The sequence below is a fragment of the Staurois parvus genome, unplaced genomic scaffold (assembly GCF_062004578.1).
Source record: "Staurois parvus isolate SC_StPar_1 unplaced genomic scaffold, SC_StPar_1.0 ptg000220l, whole genome shotgun sequence".
Classification (NCBI taxonomy): Eukaryota; Metazoa; Chordata; class Amphibia; order Anura; family Ranidae; genus Staurois; species Staurois parvus.
In genome coordinates this window covers 170,388-197,930 of record NW_028318016.1, presented here as the reverse complement: position 1 = coordinate 197,930, position 27,543 = coordinate 170,388, and the positions used below count along the sequence as shown (strand labels likewise).

Here is a 27,543-nt window from a genome sequence, read left to right as displayed (position 1 = left end):
CAGTCCCCCTGCTTTCCGAATATAAACTAACCACACTTAAAATAAACTTTATTTAAATCTCCTCATAGGCTGGTTTCTGCCTTTCTTTGGAAGGATGGTATCCCAGACTCAGTCTCGCAGCAGCCCTGGACGGAGGGGGGCCTGGCAGTTCCCAATTTTTATAAATATTTCTTGGCTGGGCAACTAATTTTTCAAATAGGTGGTTGGCTGGTCCTCTAGACCAGAGGTTACCAAACTGCAGGCCTTTATCTGCCTTGGGCCACTATTCTTCTCACCGACACCAACGACGGGGCACTAGTCCTCCCCAGCGACGGGGCACTAGTCCTCCCCACCGACACCAGCGACGGGGCACTAGTCCTCCCCACCGACGGGGCACTAGTCCTCCCCACCGACGGGGCACTAGTCCTCCCCACCGTCACCAGCGACGGGGCACTAGTCCTCCCCACCGACGGGGCACTAGTCCTCCCCACCGACGGGGCACTAGTCCTCCCCACCGACACCAGCGATGTGGCACTAGTCCTCCCCATTAGCCCATGGAAATTAGCTCTATTCTCTACCCTCATGCAATTTTTTTATGTGCTGCAAGTTCCCAATTAATTTGTTTTCTTTTTTTTATATAAAAGTGAAAAAAAAAACGACTTTACTGTAACAGCTCTACCCCAAATCAAACCATAATCTTTATTTACTATAAATATTACAAATAGCAAGTGTTCTTTAGGTGATTAGAAGAACTACAGCTCCACTATCCAAACTATTTTGTCGGTGGTAGCTAATGAATGGGTAGATGACACATTAGATATTAATACAGTATTGGAAACTGCAGAATACCATTTCAAAACACCATTTACACTAGACTTCGTTATAGCAGCATGTAATAAAAACAATTCTAAACACTAAACAAAAAGCACAACAGGATGGCATGTTCTTTCTAAACCACAAATGTTTGCTGGGTCAGTGAGCAAGGTGTAAACCAGTGAAGCCAGAGGTAGCCAGGTATCTGCCTTTTTCAGTGAGATGCATCAACAGCACATACCCCCATACTAGGTTCTTAGTATGGTATACGTGTCCACAGATCTGAATTTCACTTAACTGCTTCATTAACTGCTCTTCATTAACTGCTCTAGTAGTAAAATGATATATATGATAGAATGTCCATGTAAAAAGATATATATAGGTAAAACAAAAAGAAGCCTTAGGACTAGGATTGGTGAACATCTGAGAGACATTAGAAATGAAAATAGGAATGTAAGAAAGGGAGAAAAAGAGAACCCACTGGCGCAACACTTTAAAGAAGTACACGGGGGCAAAACAGATGGTCTAAAAGTAAAAGGGATCTTTCTGCTGAATATTTCGGCTCGTCGGGGTGACTTTGACAAAGTCCTCCTACAAAAAGAAAAATTCTGGATCTATACCCTAGGGGCACTTGTCCCATTTGGACTAAATACAGAACTCAACTTTGGGGTATTTTTGAAATGAATTCCCTTGAACTCTTTATATACCCTGAGTTATAGTCTACATTGGGATATCATATATATGTATTAGATATGGGCTTCTGTGGACAAAATATGAATCTAACTACGTAATCTTCTCTACTCCTATTGGGTGGTGAGCATATACAATAATAGGACTGATATTTAAATTCTGGTGGCTGGACCTGGTTTTGATGTTTCCCTATGTGAACATGAAATATGCTAATAATAATCTCCTCTTTATTATCCTCTTGTAAGATGACTTGATCTATAGTAATTAGGCTCCTCTTCTACATCCAGCAATCATTTTAAAATTCAGGATATGTGTTTTAATTCACTTTGGATATTCTTAATGTAGTGATATTCTTTCAACACAAGATGGCGAGGTGGAGACCTTTTGGTATGCAATTAGTGCACCATATAAGGCAAAGGATTGAAGTCCCCTCCCAGTTCTGACGAAGTCTGCGGTGATTGGCGGACGAAACGCGTCAACGTATTGACGTCACTACGCTCGGCGTCTTCACTGGGTGCGGCGCCCACGAGGCGGGAAGGAACGGCGGTGTCACAGCTCCGTTAGGTAGGCCCAAGACCCTCTGAGAACTACCAGTGGGCTATTATCACAGCGGTTCGCAAACGGCAATCCCTCAGGGAAACATACCTTCCACCGGTGGCAAGTTATTTAAAGCCTACGGCTGTTGAGATTTACAGAGCCTACATGGTGTTAATAGGGCATGTTCTATGGGCCTAATTTACCCTGTATACTCGGGGAATTTTTTGGAAATCCTCTTTGGAGGAGAATCTACATACATACATACATACATACATACATACATACATACATATATATATATACACACGCTATCCTATTCAGGTATTTTTTGCTGTGACATAGCCACATCCTTATAAAACCGCAAATAACCTTCTCTAATTGAGCAATTTTTGGAAACCCTTTTTTGGGTATATTAAACTCAGGTATCCACGGCCTGCTATATGCTACATACACATTATATGTGTTTGAAACTCACGCATCGTGTATACCTGGTTCCTCACCCCCATATGCATCTTTGAAAAAGCATCAAGGACCTGATCTTATTTCAAGTCGACAGGAGTCTTCTTGATCCTTATTGATGGTAATATATCCACATTTTGTGTGTGTTTTGTTTTCGGGGTCACCTGATGCCCATGATCTATACATTTATTATCTTTTTCTAGATATATCCTCAGAATCATTTGGTACTGTGGACCTTGTTTCATTTGGGGTGGCTATCCAGGAAGTCCCTACACTTGAGAAGCGGGTATGATAGTCTCACTAATGAGAAGGTAACAGTAGTATCCATTGACTATTGTGGAGGGAGGCCTGGTGAATTTTGGATGTGATTTGGTTTCCATATTTCTATACATATACTATGTATTTTTGTGTTCCAGCTTTTACATTCCAGGAGGTCCCTGACATATATTGGGAACACACCTACTGAATACATGGTTCACTCAAATATAAAGCGGGAAACCTACGGAAACCCAGGATAACTATTTCATCATTACACAACTCTGCCTTATATGGTGCTCTGTTGGCTAAGATGACCTGAAAATTGAAGACGCTAAGTGTTTTTTAACATGATTTTATTTTTTTCATATGTACACCGTGCTCATGTTTAACCTCCCCATGATCTATGTGATCAAATAAAGTATTGTTAAAATCCCTTTGAATTCATATTACTCCGCGTGGATCATCTAGAAACCTTCTTTTTCAGATAGGGGTGTTCTTGTCACACTATCATATTGCTTAGACTGAATTTCACTTAGCCTGGGATCACACATATCAGGGGTGTGGACATTTATGAAAAAACTACTTGTCCAGGGACTAAATCTGTGTCCCAATCTACTTGTCCTGATAAAAATATATACATTTTAACCAAAACAATATTTAAATCTGAGGTGCTGCTGGTCAGGAAAGGGGCGTGTCGGACTTATCCTTTATCCCTTTCGCTACCAGAGCCATTTCTGCGGTTTTTGCACATTTAAAAAATCATTTAAGGCCTGAAGAAAACACAAAACCCCCAAATAGGATATATTTTCTGAAAGCAGAGACCATAGAGAATAAAATAGCGGTAGTTCCAATTTTTAGTAGGTCACATATTATCACAAAGGTCTAGCAAACGTAAAGTTTCAGTAAAAAATACACAAGTTAATTTTAGGGCACAAAAAGCAATAAATTATCCAATTTGTTTTGTAAAATATAAAAGACGAGGTTGCATTGAGTAAATAGATATTCAACATGTCAAACCTGAAATTTGCGTGGGCTCGTGAAATGGCAACAAACTTTATTACCCTATATTTTCTATAGGTGACGTTTTTAAAGCTCCTTATGGGTCATCAGTTTAAAGTTAAGGAGGAAGTCTGGTACTATAACTAGTGCTCTCGCTCTGACATGCACGACGATATGTAACGTGTATCGCAATCGTCGTTTTCATGTGTAGGCGCCCCAGCGCGTGCTTTCAGGTTTGTGCGTGCATAGGTGGGGGGCTTGAAACATCTTGGGGAGGGGGGGCGGTTATATGCTACGGTGTAACCTACATTACACACACACATACATATATATATATATATATATATATATATATATATATATATATATATATATATATATATATATATATATATATATACACACACACATACATACATACATACATACATACATACATACACACACTTTTCCATGGTTTTCAGTGCACACTACACTCCCATAGTATTAAATACAAAACCGCACCAATTTGCATGGCTATATGAACATTTACCTCCGAATCTCATTCTACACTATGCCTAACGATTTTCAAATGCAACACTTAAAACTTGCACATGACCCTTTTTTAATCTGGACTGAAAACGCACTGCTTTAGGATCACATCTATGTGAACCACCAATATGGGAACACATGTTCTCTGCCTTGTCATGTGGGGTAAAAAAAAAAAAAAAAAAAAACCTTCTGCATGAAGGTAAAAAACCTTAAGCCTTCACAACTTCATTGAATTAAAGGTAAACTTTCTGCCTTTAGAACCACTTTAATCTCTTCTGGGTATCACAAATTACAGGTTTTTCTCCCAAAAGACATGGCAAAATCCATGAAAAATTTATTTGACTTTTCCTGAAATATGCATTGATTTAATTATGAATGGTCAATGTATAAGTGGTCCCTTACACTGGAGGTCAGGATAGGCAGGAGATCAATCTGCCACTGCTTTCATCCTCAAGAAAACTCCCTAGCAACCATTGGAGGAACACCAGAATTCTACAGAATTAGCAAAAGATTGGCTTTTTTTTTTTTAGGGTTAAGGGTTTGGATTCCTGTCAAGTCATTATTACTGCCCATGTACTTGCTAAGGAGATTCACTTCCTCAGTTTGTCCTAAACACCAATGTCACTGGGTCTGTGAGTGAGGGTAAATACAAGCTTTTGGGTTCTATAAATTATATTATGCAATTTGTCAAAACAGTCTCATTTAACCCTTTTGCTGCCAGGCCCTGTGGCCCACTTTTAAACTCAGGTGGTCAGACCATTTTTGGGGGTTTTTTTTTCCCCTTACAGCTTTCAGAGTTTGTAAAAGACACCCTAAACCATATATTTTCTGAAAGTAAATGACCAGTAGGATAAAAAGAAGGTGCTGCTGATTTTAAAAGCCCCACAATATTTGCACAAATGTTTATCAAAACTATATTTTCGGTAAAAAAGTCATTAAAGCCATTATTAGCAGAAGCAAACAGCAATTTTTTAAAAAATTTACTGCTAAATTACTACTAAATATAAAAGATTAACCTGTATTGAGTTAATAAACATTTGTCCATTTTCGATTGCGCCTTTTTGCAAAATGGTGAATATAAGCAAACATTTCTCTAAAAAGCTGGAGGTTTTCACTTTTCAATTACAGCTTGCAAATTGTAAAACACCCCTCAAGCTATATATTTTCTGAAAGCACATGACCAGTAGAACAAAAAAAGTGCTGCGGACTTCAAGGCCTCACCATATTTGCGCAAAAGTTTATCGAATCACTATTTTCACAAAAAAAAAAAAAACAAACCTAATGTGGATCGAGCTTCAGAGGAAAGGGAGACTTGGACACATGTCTAATCTACACTTACTATGTTTTTTTCATTTTTTTTTTTTTTGACACGTACATTTTTATTTTTAATGGGTTTTTTTTTTGGGGGGGGGGGCTTTGGAGAGACACTTTAGGAGTCTAAGTAGACCTCTAAAGTCTCTTTTTGGAAACAAAGGGACTGAAGGCAGTTCCTCTCTCTGCAGCCCGAGTTGCACTGTAGATGAATGAATAGGAGTCTGTATAGACTTCTATTCATTCATAAAATGAAACAGTACACAGTGTTTACTACATTTCACTCAAAAACTGAAACATAGTAAACAGTTTACTATGTGTCAGTGATGAAAAAATACAGAAGCGATCTGTACTGATTGCTGACTGTATTCCTCTGTCAATTTTTCAGGCAGAACTGATTGGACAATCCATTCACCTCTATGGACCAGTGGGTGTAAACAGACTTGTATCTAGGCAGATCAGATTGGAGGGCAGTCGGGTGTAAATAGACACTGGAGCCTATTTACACCTTGCCACCCATAGAGCACAGAGTAAACTGAGCGTAAAGGACCTGTCATCTGTCTGCTCTGCTTAGCAGACAGATCCCCTTCTGATCAAATCAAAATATTACCCATGTGAAAGAGGCCTTACATGGAACATAAGGTAATAAGAAATCATCCAATAGGGACATTCATTCTGGTCACAAAAGGGGCTTTACCTCAAACGATTTTCTCTGCATTCATGTTGTCTCTATCCAATAACAAAATTTAAAAATAAAAAAAATAAAAATTTCTTCAGAAATTTATGCCAAAATGTATTCTGCTACGTCTTTGGTAAAAAAAATGCCAATAAGTGTATATTGGTTTGCGTGAAAGTTATAGCAGCTACAAGTGATGGTATATATTAGAATTTTTTATTTTTTTTATACTAGTAATAGGAGCGATCAGTGACTTATAGCGAGACTGTACTAGTGCAGCAGGCAATCTAACACTATGGCCCTGATTTAGCAAGAATTGAGTCTACCAGCAGACGCTGAACATTCAGGCAGACTCAATTCAATCAATCTAGACCTGTCAGTCATCAGAAAGGTGTCTAGCAAGCTCATTGAAAAGAGTCTACTTTGTAGACTCTTTTCCTGCTAGTAAATCAGGAATCGCGTCAGGCACATTTCTAAATGCAATACCGGATATGTTCGCTAGGTGGTGCACAACTGCGGGCTTTGTCCCATTGGCGTTCTTCTGGTTGCATATGAGAATACTTAGAATTTAAAATAAAAAGCACACCTATATTATAATTTTTTTTTTTTTTTTGCTGTTTCTCCAAAAATGATCGGCCAACTAATGCATTTCCTAATGAATGTCATACATTCTATTTTCAAATGTCAAACATTATCACACTTTTATCTCAAATAATTTGAATGTCTAGTTCTAATTTCCCAATATAATTATATATCTTTGTTCTCTTTAATCATGTAACTATTCTACATTCCAGCTCAAACTCTGTCTCCTACAGTGGCTTAGTGGTTAGTACTCAGGACTTACAGCATTTGGGTCACGGGTTCTAATCCCACCTGTACAGTTAGGAAGAACAATAACTTCTTCTAAGGAATACCTTGAACCTCTGCTATGTACCCCAATGTATCTAGGAATTGGACATGTTTTCAACTGAAAATACAAATATTAGTAATGTTTCCCCTGCAAATGAGAAGCAGCTCCTCGGTGGAGAACAGCGATCTCGCCATGTCCAGATGTGGTCTGGAATTCCACAAAAGAACAATTCACAAAGCCAAAAAATAGACTTGCAAATTACCACTAAACTCTCCCAACTACACTACCATCCACTAACACTCCTCACAACCACTTCTGGGTGTGTGTAAATGTGATGACGTATTTCTGATATGACAGCTGCTCTAGCGCATTCTCCAACAGCCGTCTTGGCGTTTATTTGTGCACCATAGCAATTCTCCATGCGGCTCCATTGTGTATATGACATTCGCAAATATATGTTTGCAGTTCTATTGTGGATTTGGCATTGGTGAATATTTGTTTGCAGCTCTATTGTGTATATGACATTGGTGTATATATGTTTGCCGGTAAAGGCCCAAAGTCAACATAAATTGGGGGCCTAATTTATTACTATTAAGAGGATTGTAGAAAAAGAATAGCTAGCTGCACATTGAACATGACATTGGTACAATATGGGGCTTTTGGTTTGTTAGTTTGGACATATTTGCATATGTGCACTCTAACAAGCTAGATTTGGGCATATTATATAGCTCGCAAAATATAAGTGTTAGGGGTGCTAGTATATTGAACTTGAACATGAAACCCCCCCAAAAAAATAAACATAGTCCAAACGTTTATTGATAAAATACATATTCCATATTTATTTGGACAGCAGCAACAAGTTGGTAGTTAATTTCTTGGTGGGAAAAAAAAAAAAATAGTAGGATTGATGTTGCTACAATAGAACGGTCCTGCTCATAAGAGCTTACAATCTACAAGATTATACTTCTAATGAACTGTGCTTTCACAGGTTACAGCATGAAACAAATGGTTAATATGAATCACGTAGTAGGCTTATGCACAAAACAGGCTACAGATCAAAATATCAATATAAAAATACGTAAGTGCCAAAATAAAAACACCTCCCACCTCCCCAAATCCCCCACACATACATTTCTCATCAGGTTTGTCCGAAAACTGCATTTCAGTCTAAATAAGCAAGCAAACTATAGCCAAGTGTAGATTTGGAAGAGAAGAGCAATTGACATTTGTTAGGATTACAATGCAAAGATAATAAACACACATTGTACAATAACACACAAACACACCTTAGAAGGAAAAAAATGCAAAACATTTACAGCCCACATCAAAACACAGCGTGAGTGTGGTCTGGGGCAATTCACCACAATATCTCTTCCTCCCCCAAACCACCACAGGCAAGGACTTGCTGAAAATAACCTGGCCTATTACAGGGCAAAAATCACCCACTACTGCAACTCTTTATATAAGGTAGGCCACACCCACCACTGTCATTCATTTGGTCAGAGAAAGTGTTTGCACCTGATGAATCCTATTCCCACCTGCGTTAACCCTTGGTATACAGGCCCCACAAATCAGAGTCAGAAAGAAAGCCACTATGAACTGTACCTGTGCAGCATACAACAGAACATTGAACAGGGATGTGAAGGGGAACCCCATGGCAATATTTATTGGCACTGTGGGCACAATTCACTCCAGATTATCGCATGAGTTAAGGCAGTCACATGACCAGATCTCGCATGCAATACTGAAAATGTCAATTCACTTTTGCTAGTATGCGGGATTTCCCATAAATCGGAAAAACACTCAGAAAATCAAACATAAAAAGGCCTTACACCCCGGTCACATCAAAGCCGATTTAGAAATTGTGCGACTTACAGTGAAGATGCTGATTTCCTTGCGATTTGCAAGACATCTGACACAGATATCTATGCAAATCGCCACAAAAGTAGTACATGTACTACTTTAGAAATCAGTGTCGGAAACGCACCCATGTGACCGCTCTAATAGCAGACAATATGGTGCGACCTGGCATACGATTTGCAAGTCACGTCATGCAAATCACATGCCAAGTCGCACTGAAGGTAACCGCTATGAGAGCGTTCATATTGGTGTGGTTCAAACTTGGTTGGAGCCGCAACAATCTTTAAAGTAATGAATACACTACTTTTCATGCAATTTGCAGAGATCTGTGTCAGATGTCTTGCAAATCGCACTTTAAATCAGCATGTCCCCCGACTTTGAAATCATGCGACTTCACTGTAAATCACATGATGTGACCGTAGTGTAAGTTGCCCAATTTCCAAATCGGATTAGATGTGACTGTGGTGTTAGCCCTCAGTCACATCGGGTGCAATTTGACATGCAATTTGCATGCCAGGCAACTTGCAAATCGTAGGCCAAGTCGCACCCTATTGTCCACTATAGGCTCCATTCATATCCAATCTGATTTTGAAATCGTGCGACTTCACTGTAAGTTGGCCAATTTCCATATGGGATTAGATGTGACTGTGGTGTTAGCCCTCGGTCACATTGGGTGCAATTTGGCATGCGATTTGCAAGTCGCAGGGCATGCAAATTGCATGCCAAGTCGCATGCAGGGTGCGCGATTTCAGGTGTGATTTGGGAATTGAAATTGTACCCGATATCGGATCTAATGAATGTGGATGTGAGTGTTTTAACATACGTGATTTGCTGCAGCACAATTTCATAAGTAGTTCTTGTCTAACTTTTTCTGCATTTTGTAGCGATTTCACATATAGACTACAATAGAAATCGCAATGCAAAACACAATTGAAAATGCAATAAATCATTGGTAAATCTACAGAAAACACGGTGAAATTGCCAATAAAAAGCACAATTTTAAATTGCATCTAGTGTGAACCAAGCAGGCAATTCAACAAAGTAAATAAATCTTTGAAGAAATGCCGTATCTGCATGCTCGGATAAGGGTCTGTTATGGATTTGGAGGGGGACTCCATGCCTTTATTTTATTTTTTTCTTAAATCCTTTTCTCGCTCTCTCTCTCAGCTCTTCGCTTGACAAATCCTTCCCAAAAAGGGTCTGGATTGCAAACCAGCATTATCAAATCAATCACTTTAAAGATGTTTGAACAGACAAGGCCTCAATCTAATTCACTTTCTAGGGATCATTTAGACAGAAAGCAAAGATGCTGCCACCAGCACATTTATGTTAGGGTAGCCACCCAGGGAGATCATGCAACTTCATTGCCGTGGTTGGGATTCAAACCGACATTCCTAGCGCTGTGAGGCAGCAGTGCTAACCACTTATCCACTGAGCTGTTGAACACTAATCCAGCCTGTATTTCTGTGGTGTGAATCAACCCTAAGTCCCTGGGCAAGGTCAGTGTAACTAGCCAGATATCTCAAATATGACACAAATGTTGTATTATGTTGCCAATTCAGATGTATGTTGGTTCTATGTATCCCAATACAAAGGATTGTAATACTAATACAGGCGTACCTCGGTTTACCAATGCCTCGGGGAACGTCATATTTGGTGTACAAATGCCAAATCATTAAAATTAATTGGTCGGTTTACAAATGTTCGAATAATTTGGTTCACAATATGAAGTGTATGTCAGTGCTGATTTTTAAATGCAAATGCCAGCCTTTTTTTTTTCTTCGCTATAGTTCACAAGCTTATCTATCACTTTCCCCGAAGTTACAGAAAACTTTGCATCTTTTAATAAACTAAAACTGGCACCATAATAAATATTAAAAAAAAAAAAAAAAAAAAAAAAAGGTGTGGGGTCCCCCCATCCATCCACACCAAGCGCTACGGGTCTGGTATGGATTTAGAGGGGAACTTCCACACCAAATATTTTAAAAAAATGGCGTGGATCCCACCCAAAATCCATATCAGACCCTTATCCGAGCATGCCCAACAGGTCAGGAAAGGGGGGAGGGAGGAGGGATGAGCGAGCGCCCCCCCCCCTCCTGAACCATACCAGGCCACGTGTCCTCAACATGGGGGGGTGCTTTGTTGATGGGGACAAGGGCCTCTTCCCCACAACCCTGGCAGGTGGTTGTGGGGGTCTGCGGGTGGGGGACTTACCAGAATCTGGAAGCCCCCTTTAACAAAGGGGCCCACAGATCCTTTCCCCCCCTCCCTACATGAATAAGTATGGGGTACATGGTACCGCTACTTATTCACAAAAAAAACAAAAAAAGTGGAGTGAAAAAAAAAAAAAAAAGACAGGACACAGTCTTTGACAAGTCCTTTAATAAAAGAAAAATCTAAAAGAATGTCCGCTGAAATATATCCAAAGTCAATCACGAACCCTGCCGCCAGCAACCCGGAAAAAAAAAAAAAAAAAAAAGGTTCCGTTCCCGATAATGGCTGCCCAGCCCTCTGCTGTGAGCCAGGTTAACAGTTCGTAAATATGTAAGGGGTGGGGCCACCCGGGGACATCATCCGAGTGACCCCGCCCCATGTGACATCAATGATGTCACATGCGTGATGTCCCCGGGTGGCCCCGCCCCTTACATATTTAAGAGCTGTCACCCAGCTAACACCAGAGGGCTAGGCAGCCATCGTCAGAAACAAAACTTTTTTTTTTTTTTTCGGGTCGCCGGCGCCTTACACCGTGATTGACGTTGGATCTACTTCGGGGGACATTCTTTTAGATTTTTCTTTTATTAAAGAACTTGTCAAAGACCGTGTCCTGTCTTTTTTTTACACTACACTTTTTGTTTTTTTGTGAATGAGTAGTGGTACCATGTACCCCACACTCATTCATGTAGGGGGGGCGGGATCTGGGGGGCTTCCAGATTTTGATAAGCCCCCCGCCCGCAGACCCCCACAACCACCAGCCAGGGTTGTGGGGAAGAGGCCCTTGTCCCCATTAACATGGGAACAAGGTGCTTTTAGGGGAGGCCCCCCTGCCCCACAGCACCCCCCCATGTTGAGGGCATGTGGCCTGGTATGGTTCAAGAGGGGGGGGGCGCTCACTCACCCCCCCCTTTCCTGACCTGCAGGGCTGCATACTTGGATAAGGGTCTGGTATGGATTTTGGGGGTGACCCCACTCCATTTTTTTTTTTATTTTGGCGTGGGGTTACCCCTTAAGATCCATACCAGATCCAAAGGCCTTGGTATTGATGGGAGGGGGGAACCCACACCATTTTTTTTTATTTTAATTGCCGACCTTTATTTTTAGATTCAGCTGTCAAAATATATATTAACTAGACCTTCGAAATATGTAAAACCATTACAGAAATAATTATAAAGGATAAGAAACAAAAACAGAATCAATAGAACTAAGGAAATCAAATTAGAATACATAAAGATATGCCTAGCTACAAATAGTGCTGTTTGTTAAACACAGTAGACGCGATCGAGTGCTGTCTGTCAGAGGACTCCACACAGAGATTCACTATTAAACAGCGTCTAAAAGAAAGCGCTTACAGCAGACGGCTAAAATGTGTTCTGCACATGCGCATTTATATCCGTGCATAGACGCTGGAAAAGCATCTAGTTCTTGACTGTCATGAATTCCTTTAACAAACTATTTTTTACACATTTAAAACATTTTTTAAATGTAAGATACTGTTTAAAGTGAAGTCCCGATATTTGTGAAAGCAAATTTCAATGTGAACATGTCTCTGCAGCGATTTTTGTTGTGTTAGACGTGCTTCTTAGCAAGTCTGCTTTCTTAGACTGACTCCTGGACTGTGCCTGGTTAGTAAATTTGATTTCACGTCTATTTGTTGACGCTTTTAGTAATAGTCTTTGCTGTCTAAAAGTAGACATTAGCCCACGGAAATGCGCCTAGGCACATTAGTAAATCAGGGCCTATATGACACAGTATGGGAAATGACTGTCAAGTACATCTCCAGTGACACTAACACATTGATCAGTGCTAATAATACGCACTATCACTGTACTAATGACACTAGCTGAGAAGGGGTTAACATCTGGGGAAATCAAAGGGATAATTGTGTGCCTAGCAAGTGTTCCTAAGTTTACTGTGTGCCGATTTTAATAAGGCATGTGACAGTTTTTATTCCCTGCTTTGCACAGAGACAAACTAGCACTTATCTGCTGTCACTAAAGATCTGTGTTATTTACCAACACAGATCTCTTTCCTGTCATCCACTTTGCAGATTGGCAGGTACCAACCATGAATCATTGTACTAACGTCCTGCATGTCCTAGAGCCAGTGACAACAGCAGGGCAAGTGGACATGTGCTCCCCCTACCTGCAAATAAACAATTATGTATATATACGCGATTCTGCCCAACCGGCCCGCACTGTAACAGTAAAACTACAGTAAGTGGTTGGTAAGCAGGTAGGAAGTACAGTACTTTTTTTTTTCTTCAAGGAAACATTTATTTAGTACATTTCATGTTGTAAGACAAATGCAACACATATTTTATGAACAGTGAAGTCAAACTCAGAAGCACCCATAAGTAACCAGGGCCCACAAATGTTATAGAATTTGTTTGGGCAAGCCCTGACTGTCAGTGACTTTATATTTAGGTAGTACTTTGTCTAACAGAGCCAAAAACATCCTGGAGTGTCATCAGATGGCAGTTGCTACAGCCCAAAAGAGAAAGCCGGACCTTGATGACGGCAACAAAAAAGATGGCAATGAGGAAGCTGGAGTGCGGTAGCTTTCTGCAGGACAACACTGGATGGGTATCATATCTGGGCTCAACCCAGCAGTCAGGGTAAGGCTGCATTCACACTTGAGTGACACAGGAACATCATGTTTTTCACACTTTTTTTCGTGAGTGGAACCCAAACGTGAATTCTGAAAACACATTCTGATGCGAATAGAGCCTGGAGGAGGGGGAGGTGGGTTTGGGGTTAAAGTGGTTATAAAGGCTGAAGCAGGGGCGGACTGACCATTTACAAACTCGGGCACTGCCCGAGGGCCCGTGGTCAGTAGGGGGCCCCATGAGATGCCCCTGGTACCTTTTTCATAGGCTTTTTTGAGTTTGGGCAAGGACACAGGGGCCCCGTGATCCCCTATTGCCCGGGGGCCCCATGAGTTGTCAGTCTGCCCCTGGGCTGAAGGTTTTTTACCTTCATGCATTCAATGCATGAAGGTAAAAAAAACCTGTGTGCAGCAGCTCCCCCAGCCCCCTCAATACCTATTTGAGCCCCATTGTGATCAAGGAATGTTAATAACTGTCCTGGCTCTCTGCCCCCTCATTGGCTGAAACAGCAAGCGGAAGTCATTGCCTCCTGCTGCTGCCAATCACAGCCAGTCAGCCAATGATGACAGAGAGGGGATGGGGGCCAAGCCGTAGCTCCATATGTGAATGGATACACGGGGCACCTGGTGCCCCCTTAGCAAGCTGCTTGGTGTGGGGGAACCCGACAGACAGGAGGAGCCAGGGGACCCAAGAAGAGGAGGATCCATGCTGCTCTGTGCAAAACCACGGCACATAGCAGGTATGTATAGACATGTTTGTTATTTAAAAACAGAAAAAAAATTAACCTTTTGAATCTCTTTATGTTCCTCTTATAACCCAGGGCTGATGATGCAATCACCACCAACATATCCTCCAAGGACATCTAAGTAATGTGATGCCCACTCCAGCAAATGTCAGTCATGGACATATTGCAGAATCACAGCTGGCCCTGAGATGCACAAGGAGAAGAAGGTGTTTGAATGAGGACATATGGTGATCAGAGATGCTTGGAATGATTCCCAATCCACTCCAAAGATGACAGGCTCCCTATTCATTACACATGCACACAGCATTACTCAGCAGGGATACTGGAGAAGGATGGAGGATGAGAGGCGCAGATTATTACACAGAATTTATATAGCACCAACAGTTTGCTCAGCACTTTACAATATAATGGGAGACATTACAGCAACAATACAGTTCAATACAAGAGGGATAGGACGGCCTGATCCTGGGAGCTTACAATCTAGGAGATATGGCCTTGATAAGTGCAGCCCCCCCCATTCACACACACATGGAGTGCAGGCCCCCCATACACACACATGATCCCCCATGACACCCTCCCAGAAACCTGTGAGCAGCCCCCCTCACCTCCACACTCTGCTCGTCCATCTCCTCCAGTTTGGGCTCCTTGATCTTGCAGTAGTGTAGGGATTTCTTCCTGGACCTGAAGTAGGTCAGGTATCTGAGGGTGCTGCACAGACAGGTGAGGAAATTATCAGTAAAACGCCCCCTTTCAGCTGCAGACATGCAGCAGCCGGTGCAATGGAGGAGAGTGACAGGGATGGGAGGGAGGAAGACGGATGCGAAGGGCGAACTGTGCTCGGTCCTTCTAGAAGAATGAGCGGGAAGAGAAAACAAGACAGTGCTCCATCAGGACATGAATCCTCCGGCAGCCATATTGAACCGCAGCCCGTTACTGAGAGACGAGCGACGCCATGGCTAAGCTGGCCGGGGCATGGGGCGGTGCTGGTGACGTCAAGACGTTCGGGGCGTCTACGGCAGCACGTTGACTTTCTGACTAGAATTTGGAAATAGAGGGCTGCTGCATTGACTGGGCACGATAGAGCAGTGTGTGGGGTGCCTGAGGTGCTATTGGCTATAGTATCGGTAGACTCATTTCACAGTGTTTTCATTCAATATTCACACATAAAATTTATTTTACATGCGAATGTTTTGTAACTCATGGGTGAAGATATATGGAGCCCAGTGACTGCTGCAATAAACCTGGCTGCTGTGATACAATTTCTTGCTGGTTTATATGTGAAGAAAGTTATACTTGTAGCCCTGGTTCACACCCAGGGGCAGACTGACAACTCATGGGGCCCCTGGGCAATAGGGAATCATGGGGCCCCTATATCAAATTTTTCCAATGGATTCAAAGTATGCGAATCAAATTAGAAAATATTGAATCGATCAAAATTAATTGTGAAGATTAGCTGGTTCTATTTCAGGAGATGGCTATATTCTTTCTATTTTATTCTATTCAAAATTCGAACTTTGGATGATGGCTACATTCTTTCTATTCTAATTTTTTTTATTCCATTTTTTTCTATTTTATCTTCTATTACATTCTCTTCTGTTTTACTCTATTTTCTATTCTATTGTTTTTGAAATTTGTATTTCGAAAGACAGCTATATTCTTTCAATTTTATTCTATTCTATTCAAAATTGGAATTTCGAAAGACAGCTATATCCTTTTTATTTTATTCTATTTAAAAGATGGCTATATTTTTTCTATTTTATTCTATTCTATTTGAATTTCAGAAAACGGCTATATTCATTCTATTCTATTTTTTCCATTCTATGCTATTATTTTCTATTCATTTCTATTTTATTTTCTATTCTACTCTGTTTTATTCAATTCTGTTGAAATTCAAATTTTGGAAGACAGCTATATTCATTCTATCCTATTTGTTCTATTCTCTTCCTTTATTTTCTATGCTATCTTTTATTTTCTATTCTATAGTACTGTTTTATTCTATTCGAAATTCTAATTTTGGAAGACAGCTATATTCTTTCTGTTTTATTCTATTCTATTTGAATTGTGACATTTGAAAGACAGCTATTTTTTTTATTCTATTTTTTCTATGCTTTTCTATTTTATTTTCTATTCTTCTCTTTTCCTTTATTTTCTGTTTTATTATTTTATTTTCTATTCCATTCTTTTATTTTCTATTCTATTCTGTTTGACAATATTCTATTATATTTTATTCTATTCAAATTTCAGAAGAGGACTATATTCTAACACTAATACACACAGTCTTTGAAGGAAATCAGGAATAGTCAGCAATATTTTCACATTTTGAATTTCTTTTCAAATTCAATTTTGTTTTCAAATTCAAAGGGAATTCGGATAATTTGTTATTTCGGATGAAATTTTGTTTCCTTATCTTGGGTTCATATAAATTCGTTACTTTTGTAATTCAGAAATTAGGATACATCTGAATCTCCGAATATCGAAAATTTCTTCCGAATTTTGATTTGGAACTAAATAAACCGCACATGTCGAAGTGTGAATCCAGCTTGGAAAAAAGGGATTGCTGCTACAAAATAGTGTGGAATAGCCCTTTCTCCCTCATATGGGTGAATCACGGTTAATAGACTAAATGCCACATATGGATATAGCAGCACTCTGTGCTATGGCTGTATACAGATTGGATGATTAGCTGCAGTTAGTTTGTATGTGGCCAGAAATGCTGTCCCTGGACTCAAAATGCATCTAGGGTCAGTCGGAACCCTTGATGGCACGTAACAGCTCAGATGAGTGTTTACATAAGAACAGCAGCAGCACTAGCCATTGATTTGTACAAGGTACAAATCTGGATGAAGGGGAGACTGATTATGTGCTTGAAAAAACATTTGGAAATTCCCATTTTGGGAAAAAATTTCCTTGGCAGATAAACTGTGAAGGCTGCCAGTAGGAACTAAACTATTAGGGCATGGTTTGCCCACCTGGTCCCCATCAAAGTTGATAAGGCTGAAATCTGTATGTTAAAAATGTAAAAATTCAGCTTCTTCTCCAACCCTGATTGTAAAAAGTCCAGGATGATGCTCACCGATGGATTTATCGGGTCAGAATTACAATCTCTGAAAAAACTGGAAAATCTTTTCCCATATGCAAAAATAAGTCCTATTAGTCGAATACCTGGACTTCAAATGAGTTTCAATTACCTCAGAGTAGAGGCCTAATCAGGCCAACCTCTCCCTTTCAATCTCCAATTTGTTAAATGGAGACATTAGAGGACAAGGGAGAAAATGGTCTCCCTGGCTCAAGAGGTCCCAAATAGGAGTAAGAGGCCAGGGTGAAGATGCTAACAATCTTAAGAGGAGTGGCCTCCTGGGCCAATATGGCATGATGGCTATTGCTTCTACTCCCCCTCCCTGGATCTTCTAAAGGACTGGTAGGATGAGCCCCATCAGCGGAAATACATATTCCATTGGGAAGTCCCAACACCATAACAGGGTATCTTGAGCTAGGGCTTTTCAACACTTGAATGAGAAGAAAATAGGAAGTTGGTGATTGTACTGAGAGGCTAAAAGATCCGATGACTAAGAACATCTACCCTCTGATTCTACATCCCCAGTAGATACATGGCCAATAAGTCCAGCACACGTCCTTTGCCCAATGAAAAATATCTGATGTAAGCTGTAGAATTGGAAGATTCCTCATTCCTCCATTTGGCTATAAATGCCACAACAGTCTTATTTTGCATTAGTATTATGACATGCTTAAAACCAACAGATTGAAAAAGTGCCTTGGTGCTTCGAGGGCTGCTTTGAGCAAACAACTATTCAATGAGCGAGCAGGGGGAACTGACCACCTGTTCTGAATTTGATGAAACAAGCAATGAGCTCCCAACCTCACAGATTGACATCAGTGTTAATTGTGATCCATATCCCTGAATGAAGAAGTTTGCCTGATGACAGATTTTCTTCCAATTCCCATAAATGGAGATTCTGTTGGACTGTGGATGGGACAAAGATGGGTTGACTCATTGAGATTTTTTTTCCCATTGCTGGAGAAAACAAACTTGTAGCCACCTGAGGTGCCACCAGGTCTAAGGCATGGCTGGGATATAGGAAGACATTTTGCCAAGCTAGTAGAGACAGCCCCTCTCAGACACTTGAGGCTCCACTAAGAACCTGTTGGTATTCCGGTCCATATCGTCAATTATCCTGTGTGGAGGGAAAACTCTTCAATTCTGGGTATTGAATCGTATGCCCAGGTAGTCAAATGAATGAGACATGATAAGTGGGCTCTTTACGTTGTTGAAGAGCCAACCAAAGCTTGCAAGAGTGGATAGGACTTCCACCGTATCCTGCTGAAGCTTGATAGGAAAGCCAGCTAGAATCAAGGTATTATCCAGATAGTGGAACACTGTCATCTGATGAAGCAGCATTAAGGCATTCAGTGTTAGTAGAATTTTTTAAAACATCCATGGCAATGTGCCTACCTTAAAAATCTCCGGTGAGACCCTTACACTAAAACAGGAAGATAAGATTCCAAAAGATCTTCTGAAGTCATCCAGTCTTGCCTGGCTTATAGGTTCTAACTTTCATATACTTAGTACTGTAGTTGCATACAGCGCCATTTTGAAAATTGATTGGACCCTAGGCAAACATATTATTGCCCCCCCATGCAATTTTGCTCTCCACCCCAACATCCCAAAAAACAAACATACACACACATAGACTTGTCTCAAAAACTTTAATAATGCAAATATAAAGAACTGGTCCACACTCACTGATTGGTCCAGGCTCATTGACTGGTTGCCAAAGATTACAGCATATCCTTACCGCTCACTAATTGGTTGCTAGACGTTACTGCACATCATTACCACTCACCCATTGGTTGCTAGACATTACTGCACAACATTACTGCTCACCCATTGGTTGCTAGAGGTTACGGTTTATCAATATCACTCACTTATTGGTTGCTAGAGATTACAGCACATCATTACCACTCACTGATTAGTTGCTAGAGGTTACATCACATCATTGCTGCTCACTGATTGGTTGCTAGAGGTTACATCATATCATTACTCACCGATTGGTTGCTAGAGGTTACAGCACATCTTTACAGCTCACTGATTGGTTGCTACAGGTTACAACACATCAATATTGCTCACTGATTGGTTGCTAGAGATTACAGCAGATCACTAATGTTCACTGACTGGTTGCTGGAGGCAGGGCCAGTGCAAGAATTTTTGTCTATGTTGGTGAAGGTGCATTTTGCTGCCTCCTACCCCACTTTCCTCTCGGGAGTGGTTGGATTAAAATTAATATTAGGTATGGCTTAATACAATGTAGATTCTGAATAGAAACAATGAAGAAATCTGAGATTTAGCCCAAATTAAATTCACCAACTATACACACAGTCCCCCTTTCCCCTGCACACTGTCCTTCCCTACATACTGTGCACCCTCTGCACACTGCCCCTCTTCCTCTGCAAACATTGCTCCCTGTCCACACTGCTCTCCTCTGCACAAATCCCCCCATCCCAGTCCCCTGCACACATTGCCTCCTACCTCCCACCGGTACACATTGCCTACCCTGTGTAAACACTGCCCCATGCACATTGCCCCCTTGCAAACATGGGGGGTAGTTAAATGATAACTTCATTTTTTAACAAAAAATAATGAATGCACATTTGTTCGCAGGTAAAAAAAACTTGCATTTACTATTTTTCTTTTAGGAACCTGGAAAGCATTGCATCAGCTGATCGCCTGTTGCCACTCCTGCAGACTATCAGTGTATGCTGTTCGATGTACGGCAGTTTGACACTGACAGGAACAATCAATGAACCACTAACAGCACCATGGAAGTTCATTGAGAATTAAAAGGCGACCTCACACCTGTCTTCAGCCCTGCAGAACATCACACCTGAAAAAGAGAGGAAGTGCAGTATAGAAAATTTATTAAGATACAAACACATCCTAATTCATACTTCCTGATCCTATGGACTGAGCTACTGCTGGACAGCTGGATGTCTCACCTGCATCTTAACACACCACACAATGAGTCTATTTAACTATTTATCTTGTAAGTGCAATTTATCTATTGTTCATTAATAAATTGTCTATATTGCACTTAGAGGCGCCTTCCTCTCTTTTTCATGTTTACTGCATTAGAGCCTTGCTTCCACTCTAAGAAGAGCTGCCTAAGTGTTATTGCTCCCATCCATCCATCCCTGATATCCATCTGGCACCTTGATCCTACAGCTACAGAGGTTGGGCTCTAACAAGCACATCCTATATAACATACAGAACTCACACCTGTCTCCCCTCTCCTGCAGAACATCACTCCTGTGTCCCCTCTCCCTGTCCTGCAGAACATCACTCCTGTCTCCCCTCACCCTGTCTTGCAGAACATCACTCCCGTCTCCTCTCTCCCTGCAGAACATCACTCCTGTCTCCCCTCTTCCTGCCCTGCAGAATATTACACTAATCTCCAGCCCTGCAGAACATCACACCTGTCTCCCCTCTCCCAGTCCTGTAGAGCATCACACCTTTCTTTCCTCTCCTAGTTCTGCAGAACATCACACCTATCTTTGGTCCTGCAGAGAATCACACCTGTCTCCCCTCTTCCTGCCCTGCAGAACATTACACCTGTCTCCAGCCCTGCAGAACATCACTGTCTCAATCCTCCCAGCTCTGCAGAGCATCACACCTGTCTCTCCCCTCCCAGCTCTGCAGAGCATCACACCTATCTCCTTCCTCTCACCCCTGCAGAGCATCACACCTGTCTCCCTTCTCCCAGCTCTGCAGAGCATCACACCTGTCTCCCACCCCTGCAGAGCATTACATCTGTCTCCCTCCTAACACCCTTGCCTTCCTCCTCCCAGCCCAGCAAAGCATCACATCTGTCTCCCAGCCCTGCAGAATATCACACCTGCCTACCTACTCCCAGCTCTGCAGAACATCACACCTGTCTCCCTCCTCCCAGCCCTGCAGAACATCACACCTGTCTCCCCTCTCCCAGCCCTTCAGAGCATCACACGAGAACAGAGATATTTTGCACGGCTAGGAGAGGGATTACAAAGCACTGTCAGTAAAACAAAGAACTTGCCATAGTTCTTACCTTGCTGCTGCCCCCCCCCATACCACGGAGCTCTCCAGACCCGCCTCCACATGGCTGGAACAGCTCTCAATCGGAGCTCTGCTCTTCAGTAGTGCTACCACCTTCTCCACCCGCAGGACAAGGTAGGAACTGCAGCAAACCAGGAGGAAGGGACAAGGCCGGGAGCAGGGAAGTAAGACAGAGCAGAGGATCAGGCTGTGCTCCACCTTGTCAGCCCGACAACACTGACACACCACGTGCGTTCTCTGTAGCAGTGTCGGAATTGTACCCCCACCCATCCCTGCTCCAGAGGTTTCCGGGCAGTGCGTACTGAAGCTGCCCATTTTGCCCTGCCTTAAAGACGGCCCTGGCTTCGTAAACAAAAAATGTTGATTACGCTTCTATATTGAGGAATGAAACCTGACTTTCCTCCAGTGACTCTGAATAATCCTAACACGTGTTTTACCAGAATATTTTTTTTCCATTAAATGGAATAGAGCACAAGCTCTGTTTGGAACTTGTATCTGTTGCCCAATGCTTAAACAATTGGGCTTTTTTTTTTTTCCAGTGAATGCATTTTGTCTTAGCTGAGAAGAAAGGCACACCAGGTCACGTTACTTCTGCTTCATAGACTGCTGCTACACATACTGTATTTCTTTCAGAACGCCTAGGTAACAGACGTATTTGAACCTGACAGAACCGCTGCCTTAACATTATCACCAAGGTGAGAGCCACTGCAGGCCTACATGCCATCCCCACTTAGAAATAGATCTTTTTCAAATCTTGATCAACCTTTCTGTCCATCAGATCTCTAAATGACATGGAGTTCCCCATAGCCAGTGATGTGATGCTGAACGGCTACAAAGAAGCATTTACCACAGGGAGAGTCTAAGACCCCATTCACATCTGAGCGTAGTGGGAACCCACGTTCCATCTCGCCTTTTTTATTTTTTTTTGCGCTTTTCACGTTAACACTCATAACACCTAGTCAGTTGAATTGGCTGCCCTGTGTGCAACAAACGACTCAATGTAGCTCAAGATCCTTTTTACTCATGGAGCATCGGACATTTTTCAGTGCACATTTTGCATGTTTGCAGTGTGTTTTGTCAAACGAAAAATGCATGTCTGCGACCAGCTCTTGTAGTCCTATTAATGGCACTGCAGGTGTACCCAGAACATAAAATATATCTCCCGATCATGCAATCAGTACAGAGTATTCAAACAGTGGCAAGACTACATATACGTACGGCAATTTATTAGATATCCGCCATATTGTACACATACAGAGAAAGCAGTCTAGAACATAAGCATCAGCTGAAGGACCCCGTAGGAGTCGCATTTGGACCAGCTCTAGAAGACTTAGTCCAGGAGTATCATGCCAAGGAGCCCAAAGCTTTTCAAGTTTGCCAGGGCTGCCCCTGTGCTGCTGGTATATATAATTTTCTAATCTCAAGGAGTCCCCCAGAGAGCGAATCCATTCCCGCAGGGAGGGAGGATTTCCAGTGGATCAGGAGTAATTTACATGCCACAAACATGGCTCTGGAAATGGCTTCCTAAACAAACTCTCTAGGTTCTGCATCCCCCAAGATATTCAAACAACTTCTAGGGTCTAATGGAATGTTAGCTTGGAACACCATATTAATGGTGTCTACCACCCCCTTCCAATATAAATAAAGTTTAGGGCAACGCCAAAGTAGGTGTATAAGATCACTATGGTCACGTTGGCATTTAGACCATAGTGACCCAGAGTGCTGAGCAAAACAGCACGCACAGCTTTACTTCTTCCCCGAGGAAACACAATACAGTACCTAAAGCAGAGTGTCCTGCTCCTCAGTTTACTGAGGAGACTTTTACTTTCACTTTCTACCTCTTCACTGTCTCCCTCTATGAATCAGCTTGCAGCACTCACCGAACGACAGAATGACCAGGAGCTGACCTTGTTGATGGGGCTGCCCGTAACCTCTACGTTCACCTCCGAGATAGCAGCTGTCACAACGGGCTGCCCTTCCTGCTACGGCTTATTTTATGGGTAGGTCTCATTTTCGGGGAAACACGGTAGTTATAGATTGGGATGATTGCCATTTGTTGACGCTATTGGTGAATTGGTTGGGGTGATGTACTGAACACCTTCACTGCCATTGTGCTATTTCTGGGTGTCCAGTGCATTACTATACCATTAAGGAGGGGTGGGCTCCCTCCAGGCATACCTGCTCTTAATCTATCCATTGTTATACATGTGCTCTAACGCTAGAAACTCTCAAAATCTAGAGCGTTAGGCCTGCAGATATACTGGGGTGCCATGACATGGCCTCTGCAGCTTACCCATATAGTTTCAAATGTGTGAATACTAAGGACTCGTTCGCACTTGACTTTTTTTCTAACTCTTGCCAAATGCCCCTATAGCGTTTGACAGGCGTTCGTGAAGCGTTTTTAACGTTCCCATAACGCCCTATGCGTGGTTTTGAAGCAGTTGATAGGCGTTTGCCAAGTGTTAAAACCGCACCAAACTCCTATAATGAAGTTAAATGGTATTAACGCTCCGCAAACGCACCTTCTTAGAAAACATATCAAATGTTTAAAACTATTTTCTATTGTGAATAAAAGATTTGCAAATCATCACATTCTGTTTTTAAGCAGATTTTACACAACGTCCCAACTGCTTTGGAATTGGGGATGTAAACACAGCTAATGGCCGAAATGAATCTTTCTGAATTAGACAATCAAGAAAACTGACACACAATTTTATTACAGGGTAGTATTTAAATTTATTTACATACTTAAATATTTAAAGTAAATGTACAGGGAAATTTGTGAACATACATTATGTACCCTCCAGCACCTCCTTTTAGCAATAACTGAATGCCAGAGTATATTCTGTATAATAAAGTAATTGCAATCTCTCCAAGTGTGTTCTTTGATATTGAAAAAGTAGAACTGTGTTCCCAAAAAAGCTGACCAGCAGCAAGCATTGACCAGATACAGTAAAATTAACTAACAAATGCACTTTCAAGTCAAACAAAGAAAGAAAACAATCCTTGCATTAGGTTACTCCTCAATACAAATATGTTGCAATTTGAACAATAAATGGAGCAGACTGTGCCAACGTGTCACTTGTCAACTTTTTTTTCATGCACAGAGTGGTTACTCTGGAATATAGTGTGCACAAGAGAATCATTTTTTTGAAACGTTGTTATGTTTACATCTTCAAGGGTCTGTAGGATTTCTTGTAGTAATACTATGGGGAAAAAAAACAAAACAAAAACAAAATCATTGATCTACCAACACACATAAAATGTAATACCTTTGTTAAAGTGAATATATAAAATATCTATACAAGCCATTCTGTGGTTTACTTTAAACATAAATATATTTCTATTTCAATATGCAGTCAGCTTTGAGGTTTGCAAACTTGCATTCTAAAATAGCTTCTTTGTATTCATAGCAACTATTGGGTCATTCTGTGCATTGCTTGTACAGAACTCACACATAAAAGTTAATTTCTGCTGAAGTGATTGGCTGATGCAGGTTATCTTTTATTGCAATGTTGAACAGAAAGCAGTCAGTAAATGGAAACTGACTGCAGGAAGAAGAAAATGAGAGGAATCCAGGTTTCAGTCCCAACAAAAACTACAGGCAAGTCGCTCCAATAAAAGTTTGCTAAAAAAAATCTGTCACAATACAGCCCTTTCCTGCTCAGTTTTATGAATTGCAATTTAAAGGTATTATAAACCTGCCTACCTGTACCTTGGTTTGCACTTGTAAAAGATGTGCTTTGATTATGTAGTTTCATGGTGTCATTTGTTGCCATGTATGCACAGCCTATAGTAGAGTAAATCTTCATATTTCGGTGTCAGAAATTTGTTTAAGTTCAATCATGAAGCATTTGGAATGGCACTGCACAGTTTAAATGTATGAATTATATTTATAGTCTAAGAACTGACACTTCCTGTAAAGAAATTACATATCTTACACTCTCTCTCAGTCTAGTGCTCTGCAGGTGAAATAAATGAAAGTGATTGTAAAATCTTTTTTCTTTTCAAAAATAACAAGCGTGTCATATATAGAGCCAACTATTCTCAGTTACATTATTCTTAATCTGGCCATAGATGCCATGTCAGATTTTTCAAGCGATTATTGCCAGCAGCTATAGTAGTTCGCCATAATCACTGTGTTCTCCCAGCAGGAACAGCTCCCCGTGCTCAAACTTTTCACATTCTCAGTTGGCTTTAGATTTGGGCTTTTACTGTGCCAGACTAAAAAACAATCATTGTTTGCTTGGCTAGTAGATGTGTTCATTGCAGAGTAATTACTAAGTAAACAGTTCAATGCCCCAGGATCAGTGCATCAGCATGGTGTGTCACAGCGCACATCAGCAGTGCTGGAGTGAACAAGCAACAATGTATAAACATTGTGAATATTTACACATTTGTTCACGAACATTCAAAAACCATTACAGACATTTCCATTTTTTTCAAATAGAAATTAAAAAGTGATTTTAGTCACCAGTCAGTTGAGACTCAAAATCTTGACATATCCAATGATAAAGACTTATGAAACATATTACCTTGCTGACTGTAAGTTCATGCCCTTTAATGCTAGGGTTTCAAATTGTTGGAGAGCTTGAAGTTCCTCTTCAGACAAAGGTGGTACCTATAGATAAAACACAGAGGTACATTGTTTATTATGTATACCATGCACACAGGAAAATAAATTCAAACAGATGCAGTTTAGTAAATCAAAGCAAATGGCTGAATATGTTTAAATACCATAATTTCTAATGATTTACTTGCTACAAGATGTGCAATTCTCCCCGGCCAATCATTGTAATACAGACATCTGTAGTACTTCCCAGATAGACAAGTGAAGAGCTTATTTGCTAGTTCAGCAATACAGCTTCCTCTGTCACCTATGTCAGGAACCAGCAGGGTAATTTTGCCATTTTAAAGGAGTAGCCCTTCAGACAGTAATGCATTTTAACTGACAAAAAACAAACAAACAGTCTTTTCTTCAATTTAGGCTTTTTATATTCCCCTGGTGATCCTGCCAGTAAATCTGTTTTTCGACAGAAAAAGCTATCCTGCAGATGTAGCAGTTAGAGGGTTGAAACATATCATTTACCACTGATAGAGGTGCTTACAATGATCAACTTATTTACGTTAAAACATTATTCCCAAAGGGGGAAAAAAAAAAAAAAAAAAAAACATTAAAAAAAAACTGTTGCTGAAACTGCTTATAAAATGTTAACTGGAGTTTGATGTCTTCAATTTGATAGTGTATCTAAATCTGCTAGTAAATCTAAACACTCCCCTCCTGATGTTGTGTAAAGGTGCCCCTGTGCACATCTAAAGGATGGTAAGCTGCAATATATTACAATTTTGGTTTAGGTTTAATACCTCTTTAAAAAAGTCCTCAGTACCTAAAATTGTATTTAAAATTTGAGCTCCACAATTTAAAAACAGACTAATATTTTACATGTTTTAACAATTGTATTCAAGAAAATCAAGAAATGACAGTGTGCCCTGTAAGTTAAATACAGGCATTTTCCACAAAGAAAGTAACAACTAAAGGAGGCAATAAGATAATTGTGTTGTCAATATATCTATAGTGATATATGGTTAACTTGTCAAGGATGACATACATATATTCATGTACTGTAAGTCATCAACAGCGAAAGTGAAAGAAAATCCCAAATTTTGGGTTGTCGCCAGAATAGAAGTGAAGGGGAAATCTTCTAATGGGTACACTAGTTGTGGTAACCTTGGTGACAACCAGGAATTCCCTCACTTTGGAGAGATTTCTTCACACACTTCCTGCTTTGGCAGGACAGGCAGTGAAGGCAAAAATCCCCAATGGGACACAAGGCAAGGGGAAAAAAAAGACCACCATATGGGGGTATACACACGCTGGGGTAATTATGATCCTCTCTGTCATGTTCAG

General features: G+C 40.9%; 2 protein-coding genes across 5 annotated transcripts in view; both read right to left on the bottom strand.

The window, feature by feature from the left end:
• TRIM37 (tripartite motif containing 37) overlaps nt 1–15,533 on the bottom strand; it is a 208,325-nt gene extending 192,792 nt beyond the window's left edge. For 3 of the 4 annotated variants that reach the window (XM_089679179.1, XM_089679181.1, XM_089679180.1), the window contains exon 1: nt 15,136–15,532. In XM_089679179.1, coding sequence (XP_089535305.1) covers nt 15,136–15,294 — 159 coding nt within the window. In that variant the 5' untranslated portion in view covers nt 15,295–15,532. Of the gene's footprint in view, nt 1–15,135 lie in introns of all 4 variants that reach the window. The other variant, XM_089679183.1, reaches the window with a different exon arrangement.
• Nucleotides 15,534–24,346: 8,813 nt separating this feature from the next.
• Nucleotides 24,347–27,543, bottom strand: part of SKA2 (spindle and kinetochore associated complex subunit 2) — a 32,860-nt gene continuing 29,663 nt past the window's right edge. The window contains exons 4-5 of the mRNA XM_089679178.1: nt 26,171–26,256; nt 24,347–24,841 (exon numbers count right to left, since the gene is read on the bottom strand). Of these exons, the coding sequence (XP_089535304.1) occupies nt 24,811–24,841; nt 26,171–26,256 (117 nt within the window). The 3' untranslated portion in view covers nt 24,347–24,810. The remainder of the gene's footprint in view (nt 24,842–26,170; nt 26,257–27,543) is intronic.